At 38.0% G+C, this 19,398-nt stretch overlaps 2 protein-coding genes across 3 annotated transcripts; both read left to right on the plus strand.

The window, feature by feature from the left end:
- The first annotated feature begins 1,248 nt into the window (after positions 1-1,248).
- On the plus strand, positions 1,249-9,343 carry poglut1 (protein O-glucosyltransferase 1). The gene is made up of 11 exons (XM_083522424.1): positions 1,249-1,393; positions 1,794-1,884; positions 3,227-3,370; positions 4,612-4,747; positions 5,550-5,671; positions 6,328-6,387; positions 6,484-6,583; positions 6,665-6,723; positions 6,897-7,064; positions 7,974-8,030; positions 8,109-9,343. The coding sequence occupies exons 1-11, from the start codon at positions 1,321-1,323 to the stop codon at positions 8,263-8,265; spliced, it is 1,167 nt and encodes a 388-aa protein (XP_083378550.1). The 5' UTR covers positions 1,249-1,320; the 3' UTR covers positions 8,266-9,343.
- A 1,462-nt stretch (positions 9,344-10,805) lies between these two features.
- On the plus strand, positions 10,806-18,064 carry timmdc1 (translocase of inner mitochondrial membrane domain containing 1). 2 transcript variants are annotated; one of them, XM_083522463.1, is made up of 8 exons: positions 10,806-11,082; positions 12,595-12,861; positions 13,342-13,507; positions 14,169-14,257; positions 14,387-14,454; positions 15,333-15,411; positions 17,462-17,572; positions 17,667-18,064. In XM_083522463.1, the coding sequence occupies exons 2-8, from the start codon at positions 12,620-12,622 to the stop codon at positions 17,800-17,802; spliced, it is 891 nt and encodes a 296-aa protein (XP_083378589.1). In that variant the 5' UTR covers positions 10,806-11,082; positions 12,595-12,619; the 3' UTR covers positions 17,803-18,064. The 2 variants fall into 2 exon arrangements, with proteins under 2 accessions (XP_083378589.1, XP_083378588.1); XM_083522462.1 differs by having other exon boundaries at positions 10,846-11,082; positions 12,526-12,861.
- The last annotated feature ends 1,334 nt before the right edge of the window (positions 18,065-19,398 follow it).

Raw genomic sequence — 19,398 nt, forward strand, 5'->3', positions numbered from 1 at the left:
TTAGTTCAGTAGTGTGAAATGTTTTGTTCAGTATTGTTTGGTGTTTGGTTCAGTAGTGTGAGGTGTGTGGATCAGTAGTTTAAAGTGTTTATTTCAATAGTGTGATGTGTTTAGTTTCAATCATGTGCTGTGTTTCGTTCAGTAGTGTAAGTTGTTTTTTTTCAGTAGTGTGAGGTGTGTGGATCAGTAGTGTAAAGTGTTTATTTCAATAGTGTGATGTGTTTAGTTCAGTAGTGTGCTGTGTTTTGTTCATTAGTGTGCCGTGTTTTGTTCAGTAGTGTGAGGTGTTTAGTTTCTTAGTGTGAGATGTTTTGTTCAGTAGTTTGAGGTGTTTTATTCAGTAGTGTGAGGTGTTTTGTTTAGTAGTGTGAGGTGTGTGAATCAGTAGTGTAAAGTTTTTAGTTTAGTAGTGTGATGTGTTTTGTTTAGAAGTGTGTAGTGTTTTGTTCAGTAGTGTGAGGTGTTTAGTTCAGTAGTGTGAGATGTTTTGTTCAGTAGTTTGAGGTGTTTTATTCAGTAGTGTGAGGTGTTTTGTTTAGTAGTGTGATGTGTTTAGTTCAGTAGCGAGAGGTGTTTTGTTTAGTAGTGTGAGGTGTTTTGTTCAGTAGTATGAGGTGTTTTGTCCAGTAGTGTGAGGTGTTTAGTTCAGTAGTTTGAGGTGTTTTGTTCAGTAGTGTGAGGTGTTTTGTTCAGTTGCGTGAGGTGTTTTGTTCAGTAGTGTGAGGTGTTTAGTTTAGTAGTGTGATGTGTTTTGTTTAGAAGTGTGTGGTGTTTTGTTCAGTAGTGTGAGGTGTTTAGTTCAGTAGTGTGAGATGTTTTGTTCAGTAGTGTAAGGTGTTTAGTTCAGTAGGTTAAGATCTTTAGTTCAGTAGTTTGAGATGTTTTGTTAAGTAGTGTGAGGTGTTTAGTTCAGTAGTGTGAGGCGTTTTGTCCAGTAGTATGTGGTGTTTAGTTTAGTAGTGTGAGGTGTTTTGTCCAGTAGTGTGTGGTGTTTAGTAGTGTAAGGTGTTTTGTTCAGTAGTTTGAGGTGTTTAGTTCAGTAGTGTGAGGTGTTTTGTTCAGTAGTGTGAGGTGTTTTGTTCAGTAGTTTGAGGTGTTTAGTTCAGTAGTTTGAGGTGTTTAGTTCAGTAGTGTGAGGTGTTTCGTTTAGTAGTGTGAGGTGTTTTGTTCAGTAGTTTGAGGTGTTTAGTTCAGTAGTGTGAGGTGTTTCGTTCAGTGCTCTGTGCCTTTAAAGGGACGCTCTGAATGCAGTCAGACCAGACTGGTAGATCACCGAGTGCACGATAAAGTTTCTCAGTCTCAACTAATCTATACATAAAAATGGAGATTCTTTTGCACATACCAGTATTTCTTTTGCTTCTGATTGAACCTGAGATTAGCCTGGCAGATAAAGGTAAAAGTAAAAAAATATATATATCGCAAAATACTAACTTTAAAGATAATCAGGCGTGATTTCGGGTGCTTGATGAAACCAAGCCAAGTGTTCATTCATTAGCGATAACTGTTACTGAAATCCAGATGTCATTATGCTTCCTATACAGATGATCAACATCTAGCATAAAAGATGGGTCATGTCATGTACTGAACTCATTGTGGAAGAGAATTCTGTTTGGGTTTCAGTCGCTGTTTTCTTTTCCTGAAACCCTCTCGAACGATATGAATATGTGGAAAATGTAAAGACTATTAGCTAACAGGTGAAGTTATACATAAGCATTGCTTTATAAGCAGAGGCAGGAACCAAACATGTTCTGTTCCAGATGTGTAAAACTTGAACTTTTCTTATTTCACATCAGGATCAGGATGGCAGAAATATCTCACTCAAATTTCCGAGGCCACCAGAAACTACCAGCCATGCAGCCAGGAGAACTGCAGCTGCCACATCAGGTACACATCTGTGAAAAATAAAAACAGTCCACCATTGGGATAAATAATATTCATCAATATGAGATAATATTCATATCTGAGTCCTGGACTCTGGATTGGGTTCCTGAAATCCTAAAACCACACGTACCTTTTTTCATAAAAAAGGAAATAAAAATAAGTTTAATATAATATGTTATATTTTATCATTCCTTTACCCAGACTCACATTTCTTGGCTTTTAGACTTTTCTTCTTCTTTCTGCTTCTCCCATTAGGGGTCGCCACAGCAGATCTTCCCTCTCCATACCCCTCTGTACTCTACATCTACCTCTTTCAACCCTTTTTTACCTGCATGTCTTCCCTCACCACATCCATAAACCTCCTCCTTGACCTTCCTATTTTCCTCCTTCCTTCAGCATTCTTCTACCGATATACCCCATGTCCCTCCTATGCACATGTCCAGACCATCTCAATCTTGCCTCCCTCACCTTGTCTCCAAAATGTCCTACATGCACTGTCCCTCTAATAAACTTTTTTTTTAATCCTGTTCATTCTCATCACTCCTATCAAAAACCTTAACATCTTCAGCTCTGCTACCTCCAGCTCCCAACGTGCATCAATGAGCCTTGGCCCTCTCGTGAACCTGTCGCCGGTTCACCACTGATCCTTCCTCAGACTACTTTTGATACTGACTACTGAAGACCAGGAACAGCCCACAATAGCTGAATTTTGGAGATGCGTCAAAGTCCTCTAGACATCACAATTTGTTGAACTCGCTTCAAATCCTTACGCTCGCCCATTTATCCTGCTTCTAACATGTCAACATTGAGGACAAAATGTTCTGCCTAATAATATCTCACCCACAAACAGGTGCCATGATGAAGAGATAATCAGTGTTATTCACATCACCCGTTTTAAGGTTATAATGTCATAATGTTATACCTGATTGTGTGTGCGTGCGCAAAGGTTAGATGTCCAAATACTTTTGACCTAAACGTGTAGATTAGTCCTGAATTATAGTAAAAGTTTATATGGCATGTATGACGTGAATATTCATAGCTGTACGCTCACAACTGCTCATAATTTTAGCATGTATTAGTTCTGTTAGATCTTACAGTATATAGTTAGAGACTATAAATATTTTCTAATTTTACTATCGGGTGACACTCAGAAAAGGATGGATTCTCTTTTTTTGAGTATGGTTTCTCTCAAGGTTTTCCTGCTGTCTCATGTCTTCTTGCCACCGTTGCTTTTGACTTGTTCATTAGATATCCAAATCTATTTCTAACAGCATTATAGCAATAATTTCGAATTGCATTTCATATGGATATATACATTTGACACCATACTCTTGCCATTTCCCAGTGTTCTGAAGGAGGACCTGAAGCCGTTTAGCAGCGGCATCACGAAGGAGCTCATTATGGACACAGTTCGCCGTGGTGTGGGCACACATTATCAGATCATCAAACACAAACTATACAGAGAACCAGAGTGTATGTTTCCAGCCAGGTTGGTGCAATATCCTTTTTTATATAATGTCATTTGCCATGACACTCAAAGTTAAACTCATGTGCATCCTGTTTCCACTGATCATCCTTGAGATGTTTCTACATGCTTTGAAGGCACAGACCTGTTTATATATGGTCCCACAGTTAACAGTGCATGTCAGACACAAACCAGGCCATTAAGTTCAAGGAATTGTCTGTAGACCTCTGAGACAGGATTGTGTGTGTGTGTGTGTGTGTGTGTGTGTGTGTGTGTGTGTGTGTGTGTGGCTCATACTGACCACTGAATGTTCAACATGGAACCTCATCGGCTATAAGAAGATCTGTAACACCCTGAAACTTAGTTACTGTACAGTGGCCAGGGTCATACAGAGTTTTACCAACTCGGGTTCCACTCGGAACAGACCTCGCGAAGGTCCATCAAAGAAGTCAAGTCCTGGTGCTGTGCGTCAGGTGCAGAAGCTGCTTTAAAAACGCGCCATCAAGTCGGTTTGCATGGCCTGTGTCCCAGAGGGAAGCCTCTTCTGAAGCTGGCTCACAAAAAAGGTCTCAAAAAGTTTGTTGAAGACCACCTGTCCAACAGCATGAATTACTGGAACCATGTCCTGTGGTCTGATGAGACCAAGATAAACTTGTTGATTTAAAATGCTGACTGCACCCCAGGCCTCCTCATCCCACATCACTACCTGATGTAGTGGAAACTCATTGGTTAAGGTTCTGGGTTACTGATCGGAAGGATGGGGGTTCAAGCTGCCAAGTTGCCTCTCATGGGGCTTGTATTTTGGATGAGACTGCACTCATGACCTCAGCTTTATAACATCATTGGGGTTTGCAAAGTAAGAATTTCACTCTACTGAAATAAACATGTGACAAGTGGCAAGGCCCCTTTACCCCTTCATTATAATACCTTTGTGTCTGAACGAGCTCAGACTGGAGGTTATTATAACAGCAAATTGAGACTAAATGTGGAATGGAAGGTTCACAAGGTGCACATACGAATCTTATGGTCAGGTGTTCACAATTTTTTGTCTGTATCATGTTTTTTTTTTTTTTTTAATTGTGTTAGAATTTTTAACATTATTATAACCTATTGTGAATTATAATTATTTTCTATATTTATTTAGCATATATACATTATATTTAAGATCTTGCAATATCAATATTGCATACTGCGTTATGTCATTTTCTTAATTGTTTTTTCACAATTTGTGAAAAATACCTATAGTTCTTGTCTATTCTTTGCAGATGCAGTGGAGTCGAGCATTTTATCCTAAAAGTGATTGACAGGTTGCCAAATATGGAGATGGTAATAAATGTGCGTGACTATCCTCAGGTGCCATCATGGGTTCAACCTGTGCTTCCTGTTCTCTCCTTCAGCAAGGTGTGTCATGTTGTACAGATTTGCTCTTATGCAAGTTTTATGAGTCTCTGATATACAGTTTAATTATTATAATTATAAACATTTGTTTGTTCATAAGAAACGTTTATCTACATAGTTTTTTGCTTGACCTACAGTACAGACCAAAAGTTTGGACACACCTTCTCATTCAAAGAGTTTTCTTTATTTTCATGACTATGAAAATTGTAGATTTTCTATGAATTAACACATGTGGAATTATATATGGAATTATATACATAACAAAAAAGTGTGAAACAACTGAAAATATGTCATATTGTAGGTTCTTCAAAGTAGCCACCTTTTGCTTTGATTACTGCTTTGCACACTCTTGGCATTCTCTTGATGCCTACTTTGAAGAACCTACGATATGACATATTTTCAGTTCACTTTTTTGTTATGTATATAATTCCACATGTGTTAATTCATAGTTTTGATGCCTTCAGTGTGAATCTACAATTTGAAAATAAAGAAAACTCTTTGAATGAGAAGGTGTGTCCAAACTTTTGGTCTGTACTATATATATATATATATATATATATATATAAACTTTTGGTCTGTACTGTATAATATATATACAGTACAGACCAAAAGTTTGGACACACAAGGTTTGGTCTGTTCTGTATATTAGGACACTCTTAGAGAGTAGGACTGAAATATTTGACAGTAGGAAAACTTAAAAACAAAATCTTGACACTTTTCATTACTCACATTGAACTAAGTTCCACTGAACAGATAATATTACGGTAAGATTAAATGTTTAAAACGCACTGCCGTATGCTTTCAGACTCCAGATTACCACGACATCATGTATCCTGCCTGGACGTTTTGGGAAGGAGGACCTGCGGTCTGGCCCATTTATCCCACCGGATTGGGTCGCTGGGACCTGATGAGAGAAGATCTGAAAAAGTGAGTTCATTAGTGTGTGTAGCAGGAAAGGTTTCTTTCTCTTACACCACCCAAAAGCAGGTTGACGAAGATGGATATGTATAATTGGTGAATGTGGAGGGGGAGATACGAATGTGTAAGAAAATAAGGATAAAGAAAAAAGGATGAGGATACATATGGAAGGATGTATGTGGAAATAAATAGATGAAATAATAGATTAACAGTATATCAATAGAGGAGGATTAGAGGATGTATGGATTGGAACAAATAAGGATGGAAGCAGACGGATTGATATGAGGGTGAGATGAATGAATAAAGGCAAGTATGGAGGACAAAAGACAAAGATGTATTTTTGATTCACAGTGAATGATGCATGGGTAAATATGAATCAATTTGGAGGGATGACAGGATGGATAAATGGTGAATAAGTATATACAGGTGATGAATGGACAGATGGATAGAAAGTAGACAAGCAAAGGTGTGGATGGATGGATGGATGGATGGATGGATGGATGGATGGATGGATGATATATAAATAGACGAATGGTTGTGTATATGTATAGATAATAAAAACAATGAAAGCAAATACAAACACCATTCATACATATAGATATTTAGACACAAATGCAATTTTATTCTAAAGCATTAAACAACTATTTTATCCAAAACTCTCTCAGATCAGCAGCTCGATGGCCATGGAAAAATAAAAGCCCCAAAGGTTACTTCAGAGGCTCCAGGTGAGGCAGATATAAACATGACACCACTTATAGTAGCTCGCTGCTCTTATATGGCGATGCTTTATTAGTGCGTTTCATTTTTCACTCCTTATTCAGGACCAGTCCAGAGAGAGATCCATTGATTCTGCTGTCTAGAGAAGATCCAAGTCTGGTGGATGCAGAGTACACAAAGAACCAGGCGTGGAAATCTGAAAAGGTCTGTCAGTTATATGGTTTTTAATCACAACTGCTGATATCTGTACTGATATTTATTTATTTATTTCCTGTTCTCCTGCAGGACACACTGGGCAGACCCCCAGCCAAAGAAATTCCCCTGGTTGATCACTGTAAATACAAGTCAGTGCACATTTTATTTATATATATATATATATATATATATATATATATATATATATATATATATATATATATATATATATATATATATATATATATATATGATATGAATGAAATGAAGACATAAACAGTAAATACATACTGGATAAGCTTTTTTTCTCTCTTCACATTAGGTACCTTTTTAACTTCCGAGGTGTAGCGGCCAGCTTTCGCTTCAAACACCTGTTTCTCTGTGGCTCACTGGTCTTCCATGTCGGAGAGGAGTGGCTGGAGTTTTTCTATCCTCAGCTCAAACCATGGGTTCACTACATCCCTGTGAAACAGGACCTCTCTGACCTCAGGTGATCCATTCAATTTCATATACAGTACTTTAGGATCAAATTAAAAAGAAATCAATAGGTTTTTAAAAGGGGTATGGGGTGTAGTGCTGCAAAGGGGCAGAACATGTCTGGTAAATTTCCAGGAAACTTTCCAGAGACTTTCCATTGAAACACCATCAAGTTATTAATTTACCAGGAATTTATAGGAATTTATGGGAATAAATTACACATTTTGAAACTGTATCGTATACAAACATAAATATCCACATTTTGCCCGGTCGTAAGCTGTTTTGCATGCAAACTAATACAGATTTTGGTTAAATTGCTAGTATCATTTTGTCGCACAATAGCTTACACAGCACAAGGTAGTTACATTTATGTAATATTTATGTAGTTTATGAGAATTCTTGACATTTTGGACATATTTTGTGTGCAAGATTCAAGAAATTCTCTCTGCTATGTTATGGATGAATACACAGTGCATGTAGGGGGCGTGGCCTTTGTAGCCCTGCAGTTAGTGTGCTCCGTGCATGTGATTTGATGAATGTAGAAATTCAACTGAAATTGCATTAAATGGTTGTTTTAACCAAGATTTTCCTCCACGATTTCTTTTTCAACTTCCCTGTTATTGGCTAATCTGCAATTATGTAAATTCCCAGAAATTCGCATTAATTCCCATGGAAAGTTTCCGGGCTTAAAAATTCCCAGAATTTTGCAATCCTGATGGAATGGGAGGTGGGAAAACCACCAGCACTATTTTGATTTAATACTAATCTTCTAATTAATCAAAAGGTGTTAAATCAAAAGGTAAAAAAACATCAGATCTCGAACAGTCATACGGTATTTTTTTCTGAAAATTGGACAAAATGTAGTTTTCACCTATGCTGCAACTGAACGCTTCGAAACTCTGATTAGTTGATATTTTTTCAGGGAGCTGCTGCACTTCGTCAAGGAAAATGACAACGTGGCAGAGGCCATCGCACTAAGGTATTAATTAATAACGTTAATCCCTGATTGATTACATCTTTGTCATGCAAAATGTCACTGCATGGTGTGTGTCTCCAGGGGCCAGGAGTTCATCGAGGATCACCTTCGTATGGAGGACGTGTCCTGCTACTGGGAGACCCTCCTCACTGACTACACCAAGCTGCTTAAGTTCGAGCCCAAACGCAAATCCAGCTACAACCAGATCACCCAGAAACCAGACAGGTCTGAACTTTGACCTGCACATGATCGTCTAGTGTCTGGAAAACCGTTCGAATTTAGCACTTGTTTCAAAGTAGATCAGGTAGATAGAATAGAGAAAATATGTTTACTATACATTTTGCTTACTTGCCCAATATTAGATTAGATAGGATGCTATTAGATTAATTCAGTAGATTCTGGGTGGTACAAATACTAGTGGTGCAAGTATTTAATTAAAGGCAGCTCTAATGACTCTGTGCACCTTTTTTCATGATTTTCTTCATCTTGTGTTATCCTGTGTCCCAAGACCTTTGGTCAGGTATTGTTTATAAATACAAACGTGTTCGTATTTTTCAGCTCGAACAAAAGCCGAATTGGGAAATAATATTATTAAAGCATCTTGGAAATGTGAAATAATCTTTAGTAATGTTGAATAAATTACATTTTTACTGCAGACATCCTAAAATATTAGCAGCAATTTTTTTTCCCAGTTAATTTACTAAAGCAATCAAAGCAAATTAAAGATGAGCACCGCTTTTTTAATGCCTGTTATAATAATTATTCACGATTCAAGTACATTTACTTCACAAATACCAGGGCATACTGCCCTCTCCTGGTTGATCAGGAAAAACTTATTCTTGCACACATCTACACAGATAAATCTCCTTGTAGATATTTTCCTACTCAGACACTCATGAACAGGTTTCTTTGTGTTCCCCTTCAATATTCGCCATCGTATCGTAGCCAAATTCCTCCCTCCTCGTTGTATATATCTGCATAATCACCAGCAAATCAAGCTCACATGAGTAGTTGAGCTGCTATGTGTATTAGAGACGCATTTAAGAAAATACCATATCTGCAGACAACATTAAGTGCCACTGTAATCTGAATGTGAACATTATTCTGCCATTTATAACATTCCAAGCATCATATCCATGTTCTTCCATTTAGATGATGTGCTATAGAGCCTCGTTGGCACTTCAGTGTTGAATATGTTCTAGTATTCTTTATGTACATCAGCAATAAACGTGTTGGAGTCCAGGGGTTTACGTTGTGCTCCATTTTTGTTATCCAACTGAGTAAAGAAAATGAAAGAGGATATGCAACTATCTTGTGTAGACATACAGTACAGACCAAAAGTTTGGACACACCTTCTCATTCAAAGAGTTTTCTTTATTTTCATGACTATGAAAATTGTTGAGTCACACTGAAGGCATCAAGGGCTATTTGACCAAGAAGGAGAGTGATGGGGTGCTGCGCCAGATGACCTGGCCTCCACAGTCACCGGACCTGAACCCAATCGAGATGGTTTAGGGGTGAGCTGGACCGCAGAGTGAAGGCAAAAGGGCCAACAAGTGCCAAGCATCTCTCGGGGAACTCCTTCAAGACTGTTGGAAGACCATTTCAGGTGACTACCTCTTGAAGCTCATCAAGAGAATGCCAAGAGTGTGCAAAGCAGTAATCAAAGCAAAAGGTGGCTACTTTGAAGAACCTAGAATACAACATTTTTCTGTTGTTTCACACTTTTTTGTTATGTATATAATTCCATATATAATTCCACATGTGTTAATTCATAGTTTTGATGCCTTCAGTGTGAATCTACAATTTTCATAGTCATGAAAATAAAGAAAACTCTTTGAATGAGAAGGTGTGTCCAAACTTTTGGTCTGTACTGTATGTGTGTGGTGTTTTTTTTTTGGTTTTTTTTTATGTTGTTTTTTTATGTTCATCCATCTGCTTTTCAGACCGAATAAATGCTATTTTTCAAATGTTGCGTTTATTGTTTAATTCTTCCAAAAACAGAAATGTAATGCTAATCATATGACTTGAATGTTTTAGCAATTAGTTTGCTGTGATTTTTTTGTTAATACTATAAAAGGTCGCTTTCAAATTTTTTTAAAGGGGAAATTGGGTTATTTCTTTAGATTTTTATATATAATGTCACTTATATTTATATATATATACTGTGTGTGTATATTGTTCTTATATTTATAGGTGCACTAATCGAAATAAAAAACAGTTTAAAGTAAACTGAGAACTTTACACATGTACAAGAAACAAAGTTATACGATTTCATACTTCCTGTATATCTTGAATGACAGGTGTCTCGTCCAATGATCGGTAAGTGTTCCATTCACAAACTATAAATATTTTGTGTTAATTTGTTTTTGCATTTGTTATTTTGTTTTCAGATTTATTCATGTGTTTTCGGATTTGTTGTTTTGTTTTTGGATTTATTTTGTTTTTGCATTTGTTATTTTGTTTTCAGATTTGTCGTTTTTGCATTTGTTGTTTTGTTTTCGGATTTGTTATTTTGCTTTCGGATTTGTTATTTTGTTTTTGCATTTGTTATTTTGTTTTCAGATTTATTCATGTGTTTTTGCATTTGTTATTTTGTTTTCAGATTTATTCATGTGTTTTTGCATTTGTTATTTTGCTTTCGGATTTGTTATTTTGTTTTTGCATTTCTTATTTTGCTTTCGGATTTGTTATTTTGTTTTTGCATTTGTTAATTTGTTTTCTAATTTGTTAATGTGTTTTGCACTTCTCGGCCACCGTACCTTCCACTTCTGCGACATGTAATGCAATCCTGCATCACTCATGCGCCCATTTTTTTTGAAGCAGCTTCTGCACCTGACGCACAGCACGAGAACTCAACTTCTTTGATGGACCCTTGCGAGGTTGTTTCGAGTGGAACCCGTGTTTAAAAACTTCTGTATGACCCTGACCACTGTACTGTAACTCAGTTTCACAAATGTACATGTCCTCCGGCCACTGTGAGGCGCTGTGGGGCGTGTACTTGAAATGAACGCGCTGACATTGAACCGGCTACAGGAGGAACCTCTAACAGCAGGTAAGCAGAGCATCTTAGTCCATTTGAAAGGTTACAGGAATGGTCTGGGATCTTTCACAACATGCAAACACGTGTTAGGAATGTAGTGAAGGCTGAGATTCATCTGCAGCAGCCGGGAGTAGTGCAGGTCTGATCCTCACACATCAACCCAACAGCACGTATATATGTATTTCACAAGCCACTTCTGATCTGAAAATATTGATTAATGTTTAATAATTAAACAAGCAGACATTACACATAAACAAGGTTCTGATTTCAGGCAGCTTTTATTAAAAAGAAAAAAGTACATTCCTGTGTAAATAGGAACTGAACATCTACCTTTACTTCTTAACGATGTCCACACATCTCTGCCCTGCTATTGACTTTATATTAATTCACTGTACATATCTTTGTTTTTATATATATATATATATATATATAAAATCACATGCTGAAAATATGCTATTTATCTGCACTATTTGCACGATTGCTACTTTTTGCACTTTTGGTAGATGCCAAACTGCATTTCGTTGCTGTGTACCCGTACAATGGTCTGTCTGTTTGTCTGTCTAATTGTATGTTTTCTGTCCGTCTTATTGTATGTTTTCTGTCTGTCTGTCTGTCTGTCTAATTGTATGTTTTCTGTCTGTCTGTCCATCCATCTAATTGTATTCTGTCTGTGTGTCCGTCCGTCCCTCTGTCTAATTGTATGTTGTCTGTCTGTCTGTCTGTCCGTCCGTCTAATTGTATGCTGTCTGTCCGTCCCTCTGTCTAATTGTATGTCTGTCTGTCTGTCTGTCTGTCCGTCCGTCTAATTGTATGCTGTCTGTCTGTCCGTCTGTCTATCTGTCTATCTCTCTCTCTCTCTCTCTCTCTCTCTCTCTCTCTCTCTCTCTCTCTCTCTCTCTCTCTTTGCTGTCCAACATTAGAAACTACTGTTCACCTTTCTAACAAAACTCTGATAAGAACTGGTTTTGACAGTAATAGTTTGAAAACAATGCATATAGTCAGTTTTTACTAATTAACTTTTCTTAATTTTCTTTACATGTTTTTCTTGAGTCATGAATAAGAGTACTCAGTGAGTTTACCTGAACATGTTTACACACTGTCATGAAGAACATGAAGGAAGCTATAAAATGTTGCTACAGAGGTTTTGGTGCGATCTAAATTCCCGAATGTGCTTAAAGATTTCCTCTGAGATGTTTTTGTTTATAGTAAGTATGAGTAACATGTGAAAATTGCATTTCTAGTGCATTAGGAGTGTAATATAAATGTAAGAATAGTAATGAAATCCAGCTGCTGTCAAGGCTTTTGCTCACTTTCTCACCTTTGCTTGTTTCTACACGATAATCATTTTTCTATACTTTCTGTACAGGAAGAATCCTTCATCTAAAGCATATATTAAGTTTGAAAAACAACAACACATTTATCATTTCCCTAACTGTCCTTGTCATTTCTTCAAAGGCTGTTTGTTAACATGAGATTGTGGAATACAGGAAACATCCTTACTCTTGGCCACGTGTTTCCCCGCAGTGATTAAACTGCTCGCTAATGCGTAATGCTCCCTTCGGCCAAGTGTACACACACAATTCAGTGTGAAGAGAAAGACAGAAATGAAGATTTCACCAGCCCTCGAGCCGTTCAGACTGGACTGCTGAAGGCACTTCATATGTTCACCCTTCCTCAAGTGCATGCAGCTGTTGATCCACAGTCAGGTCTTCAGTCTTTACCAAAACATGTGGGCAAGCCAGAGTTTCCAGACACAGGATGGGATCGCATTAAAGACCTTTTCAACCAAGGGTTCGTTCCTTTCAGCTTCTTCTGCATGTTATGAGGAGTAATTTAAATTTCTAGTGTCGAACAGGTCATAGTTAATTTGAAGGATAAGGATGCAGACCCAATGCGAATTCGCCCTCATGCACAATGGTTGCACCATCGGCTCCCAAAAATTTGACCTTAGCTACATTTGAAGACTCCTGAATCATCAGGCTGCAGTTTACCATTTAATATAACTGGAAACAACCAACATTACAAATAAACACATGATATCATAGGGCAGTGGTTCAAGTTGATATTAACCTGTTTGGCTGATTATTTTCCCCTGAACCGTTATTAACTTCTTACAAGTCAGTCTACAAAAAATATCAACAAACTTTGTGTTCTTTTAATAATAAGGTCCAGAATAAATGCATGAGCTTTATATTTCTGTATAGCGATGTTTATAAAACTGCAAAGAAGTTGAAGTTTAAAACTGTTCCTTCATCTCCATTTCCCCTCCAGAAATGGACAGATGTACCCAGAAGAAGTGAGGAACGTAGCTAAGAGTGCTCTCACAGCGGCCTTGGTGGGACTGTTGTATGGAGGCCTGCCTGGAGCCCGACATGCACGTGAAAGATTCATCCATCTGAGTCAAGCCGAGATCTACCGCAGCAGAGTGGATGCAGTGGTAAGAGAACAGACAAAAAGACACCTGACTGTAAGGTTGGTGCATGTTTCTGAACATCACATTCCACATTAGGCCCCATTAGCTGTTATTTGTTGTGCTTGTGGAGGTTTGTGCTCATTCAAACACAAGGGTATTTGTGAAGGCAGGTATTGATGTAGGTGTAGGAGAGGAGGTCTGAAGTGCAGTCAGTGTTCCAATTCATCCCAAAGGTGATCAATAGGGTTGAGGTCAGAGCTCTGTAGCAGGCCACTCAAGATCTTTAACTCAAAACCATGCAAACCATATCTTCATTGTGCTGGCGTTGTGCACAGGGGCGTTGTCTTGCTGGAACAGGTTTGGATCTTCTAGTTTGAGTGAAGGCCAAATTGAATGCTACTGCATCCAAAGACATCCTATACAGTTGTGTGTTTAATTTAGTTGTAACAGTTCGAGGAGGAACCACACACGTCTGGAAATGTCGGGTGCCCCAATAATTTATACCCTGTATAGAAAATTTGAGTTACTATTAATAGAATATTAACTCTAATATTAATTCTGTTAACTGTAATAAAGTTCTATTTATAAAAATGACCATGTCAGTGTGTAAACCATGAACCGTGTAACTCAGAAAAACAGACAAATACTTTCTTGTTTCTTGGGTTTTTTCTTCTTCTTTTTTTAGCGTTCGGCTCATAATGCGGCCATCAGGGGCTTTGTGCGATACGGCTGGAGGTGGAGCTGGAGAGTCGCCAGCTTTGTTACAATTTTCAAGTAAGTCCCTAAAATCACACAGACACACACACACACACACACACACACACACACACACAGAGAGAGCTTAATTAAAAAGAAGTGTATCATATGTAGCTGACCTGCTGTCTTTCTGTTTCTTTCTAACAGCACTATCAGTACAGGCATTTCTGTGTACAGGGACAGTAACGCCTTGAGCCATTTCGCCATGGCTGGGGGTAAGTCGCATCTTATTCTGTTTACTGTCCTACGTGCACAATAAGACTGAGAAAATCTCCAACTGTATTTTATTAGCTCTGTACATGTACCTTGCACAATGACAATAAAGTTGAATCTAATTTATCTAATCTAATTGAATGACACCTGTGGTTCTTAAACCTTCTTTTTCAGGAATGTTTTATGGCAAATTTTAAGTAACTATCGAGAAAAGAAAAAAAAAAAAGCCTCCATAATTATTCATAAATATCAGGCGAATCTAGATTATTTAGAAAAACAGCTTGCTATAAATTCAATTCTTTTACATTGATAAAAAAAATGCTGATCATACACTATATTGCCAAAAGTATTGGGTCATCTGGTTTTTTATGTGATTTTTGAGTATTGCATTCCACATTGCGTTTCGATTTGCTCTTATAATTCCCTCCACTCTACTGGGAAGATGTTTCACTAGATTTTGGAGTGTGCTTATGCATTTTTGTGTTCATCAGCCACATGGTTATTACGAAAGTCAGGTACTGTTGTAGGAGAGGTGAGGAGACCTAGGGTGCAGTCAGCATTCCAATTTATCCCAAACGTGTTCAGTAGGGATGAGATCAGAGCTCTATAGAAGACCACTCAAGATCTTGCTCTCCATGGTGTTTCAAGTTCAGGTAAATGCAAAATGTTATTATAGCGCATCTAAAGACAATTGAGTGCCTCCAGCTTTGTGGTAACAGTTTGGAAAAGAACCACATACATCAGGAAAGGTCAGGTGACCCAATACTTTTGGCAATATAGTGTATGTAATATACTGTAATGTACTATTTCTAAGGTACATCAAGGCACACATGTCCCCTGTTTGAGAAAACACTGATGTTTAGGTCTTTTCTCTGTATAGCTGTAACTGGAGGTGTGTTCCGGATGAATCTGGGCCTCAGAGGACTGGTGGCAGGATCGGCTATTGGAGCTGCATTGGGGTGAGTCGAAAAAAAGAGACTATCCCCAATGTGTTTGTAAATGTTGATCAGCCGAATTGTGTTTAGTGTCTTAGAGTTGCTTCTTTTGTTTTGCCCTGAAGCTACAAAGCTGATATATAGATAACAGCTTAGAGGAGGTTTAGGTGCAGTTTTAACATTATTCATTCACTGGGTTGTTCAGGAGCTCAGAAAGACTTACTACTGTGTCTTTTTGTGAAAAATATATATATATATTTTTTTTTAAATGTTTATTACATTGCCAGGCATACTTCAAGATTTTATCATTGGACTGATAGCCACAGTTTCAGAAGTTGCAGAAGTTATTGTACAAGTGATGTCATTACTAATTTAGCCCTAATTGCTGATAAAAAAAAAAAAAAGGCTCACATTTGACACAGGTTTTCATATCCAAGTCATCGAATTCGCACTGATTTATGAGAACAGTCAGTGGTAGAACTGTGTAGAAGACTGTAAAGTAGATGGTGGACCAATGCATCCTGTCCCAGCAGGCTATCCAGCTCCACCATGGAGAGGCGTAGTGTGTTTGCTTGGCATTCACAAAGAGGAGGGTCCACCTGCACCTTGCCACTGTCCCTGGCGTACACGTTGTTTCGAACAGCTTGTCTGCTGCACCATTGTACAGCTCCTGTAGATTTGCTTTCCAGGAGGCAAACCGTAGCTGGGCTCACCTAAAGAGCTCCAACCTCGTGCCTTTTTGATGATTGATACATCTGTCACAATGTTGTCCGAGCGGACCGACGTCTCTGAACACTCCGTTCCACCTGGTTGATCTAACACCAGGGGGCTTGTGGCACCACACTGCAATTCAGGCAGCAAGGAAAGCGTCCTTGATGACTGTCTCATCGCCTTTTGTCTCCAAGAGGCTAGAGCGTTGTCTCTGCCTTCCCAACCCACTTCTGAACATCTCGTAGCTCCAGCTGTAGAATCTAAATGTGCGGTCTTGAGTTCTCCACAGGATTTGCCAATCATTCTACAGCGATGTTCCTGCCCTTTGGGAATTCTCCATTCTCTCTTGACACAGTGACACATCCACCCCTGCCCCCCTTTGTGTGGGGTTTCTATTGGCCAGCTGCTCCCTTCTAGCAACTCTCTCTCACACACACACACACACACACACAGCCAGAGGAACCCATGTGCCATGCAGAAGGCCCAGATCTTTAGGGCAGAACGGCATGAGTGCCTAATCCAACAGCTGCACTGCTTTTTTTAAATTTCCCTGTCAGCTTTGTATTCCAATTCCATCCATCCCTTGATCTCCACATCTCCTCCTTCTGGCACAGTCCATCCAATTTCATTTCATCTCATCTCTAGGTTAGTCCCGAGGACGGGCTCCATCATCCTCCCCTTCATTTGGCTCTGTTTTTCTTATTTCGAGCCGAGACCTTTCCAGTCGTCCTTTCCATCCAGCAGCGCTATCAGGATTAGCACCTCAGACGGCGCTCGGCTCTCTCTCAGTATGCTGGCAGGGCCGGTTTTGGCGTGCTGACTGGCACCTGGAGCGCTGCTTTCTGTGTATGTAAACATCCCCAGTGCCCGGCTAGGTGCAACGAGGCGGGGTGCAAAATCAAACCAGGCAGCTAATCAAATCGGCACATCACGCTCTAAATAGCAGCATGCTGGGAGAATTCTGAGGGTTTTTGGGGTATTTGTGGGGGGGGTAGAAGGTCGGTTGTGGAGTGATGGAGAAGATGGTTTGACATGTGAGTCCTGTATTAGCGTGACTCAATATTCATATTCAACTTAGATCATATATCATGGTTTACAATGACAAATGTAAGAAAAATTATGTTCTCATTGTCCTGCATTATGCAAAATATGTGCTCCAAATCTTAAACATTGTTGTAAAGAAATGCACAAAACATATACAAGCTAACGACTGAGGTTCATAAATGTAAAAGCTTTCGAGTATAGTGACAGTGGAAACAAGAACACCACCCTAGTGGTTTATGAAATGATTGTATGCTTAAGTTTCTGGAGTATTTTAAGGGTGAATTGCTGATTTTAGCTGATAGACTCAGTGTTGTTGCAGTGTGCCTGCTGGGGCGTTAATTGTTGGGCTGCAGAAGCTGGGAGGAGAGACCATGCGTGAAAAGCGACGACGGGAACGAAGAGAACTGTACGAGCTAAGGGTGGCTGAATGGTATGGTTCCTAGCGCTATTATATTAAAATCACGTTGTTCAGTCAAACCTATTTCCAAGAATTTACATTCTTTATTTCGATTGAATTTTTACAGGAACGCACGACTTCAGCTAACGGACAATATAGTTAGTGAATTTAGTGGCCGGGACAAAGACACAGAAGGTGACCTTCAGCGGATCGAAGAACTCCTGAGTCAACCAAGGAACAAAGAATCTGCAGAGGAGTCTTAACCGTTTGAATTATAATGACTGGATATTTCCAATATAACTTCTAATGCTCACAAATTTATGTTGGATCTTCAGATGGAAGATTTATTTACAGGATTTGAGCTTGAAGCTAAAACGGTTGATCGCATACAAACCAGAAACCATGTACAGTAGCACATCATGAGCTGGATGTTTTTGTGATTTGTACAGCAAAGTTCACTTCTGTCTGGTGTTTTACATTGTTCAGACTGTTCATCTACTCATTAAAAAAAAAAAAGGAATGTAAGTCGTTTTTCTGTGTCTTGCTAAATTCGATCGGGAAAGAAAAAAAAAATAGAAAACTTAAAAGAATTGGTAAACCAGAGACCTTTCAATAGTTTGTTTTATTTAATAAGTGGAACACAGACGCACAAAACTCAGTGTGTGTGTGTGAGTGTGTGTGTGAGTGAGATAGTGCTGCGAGCTTGTCACATGCCTTGGCCCCCTTCTGGAAACAAGATTTGAGCAGCTGAGGCTCCTCATTTCAACATGTGGATGAATGCAAACTCAGACCTACAGCACCACCAAGAGAACAAAGTCAGAGTTACATGGGTTTATACATTTAATTTTAAATTCATCTTTTTGTCTTTTACAAGGTTATTAGAATGTCTTTCATACACAAGATTAATAATATCATACTCGCATAGTTGTGGTCAGAGATGGACGTGTATAATATCTATAAAAAATGCCTTTTCATGAAGGAAATTCAAAATAAAGAAAGAATATGAACAACTGAACAATCGCTTGTAATGTTTTACCCTTTTTCTGATTTTAAGTATTCAGGTTTGCTAATTAGCTGCTTGAAACATTTGCTTTTTTTTTTTTTTTTTTTCTCCTCATCTGGATGTGGACAGTGAAATAGCAAACATTATATACATGAATAGTGAGAGCATAAATAAAAATAAATCATGAGCACATATAATTTAGTATTTAAGGCTTCATATTCAAAACATCACAATAATTAAATAATCCACTATTTTTCTAGTATTTTGCTTATCATACTTGGTACATTTTACTATTTCAATATAATAATTGTGTAGTATGTAGGGAGTCAAGCATGAGGTAGCAAAATATAGAAAAAACACTCAATGGCAGGGTGTTTTGATGTATCTATGTATGTGAAGCAGTAAAACAGCACGTGAAAGTTGGTTTGTTTTTGTTTTATTGCACCACCACAAAGCTGACAACCGTTTTTTAATTTACAACACAAAAGATAAATAGATACAACTTTACTATAATTGCATAGTACAATACATTGCATAGTACACAGCAATGAAATGCAGTTTAACATGTAACAAAACTGCAATCAGTTGCACTGTGCAAGTTAACATATATGTATATGTATATATATATATATATATATATATATATATATATATATATATATATATATATATATATATACACACACACACACACACACACAAATATATATATATATATATATATATATATATATATATATATATATATACAGTATATATAAAACAGTATATATAAAAATCTAAAGAAATATAAGGTCTATAAGAAACTATTTTATGTTATGTGCAAGATGTGTGTATGAGATGTATAAATTAACAA

This window comes from Silurus aristotelis, assembly GCF_946808225.1.
Source record: "Silurus aristotelis genome assembly, chromosome: 20".
In the NCBI taxonomy this organism is placed as follows: Eukaryota; Metazoa; Chordata; class Actinopteri; order Siluriformes; family Siluridae; genus Silurus; species Silurus aristotelis.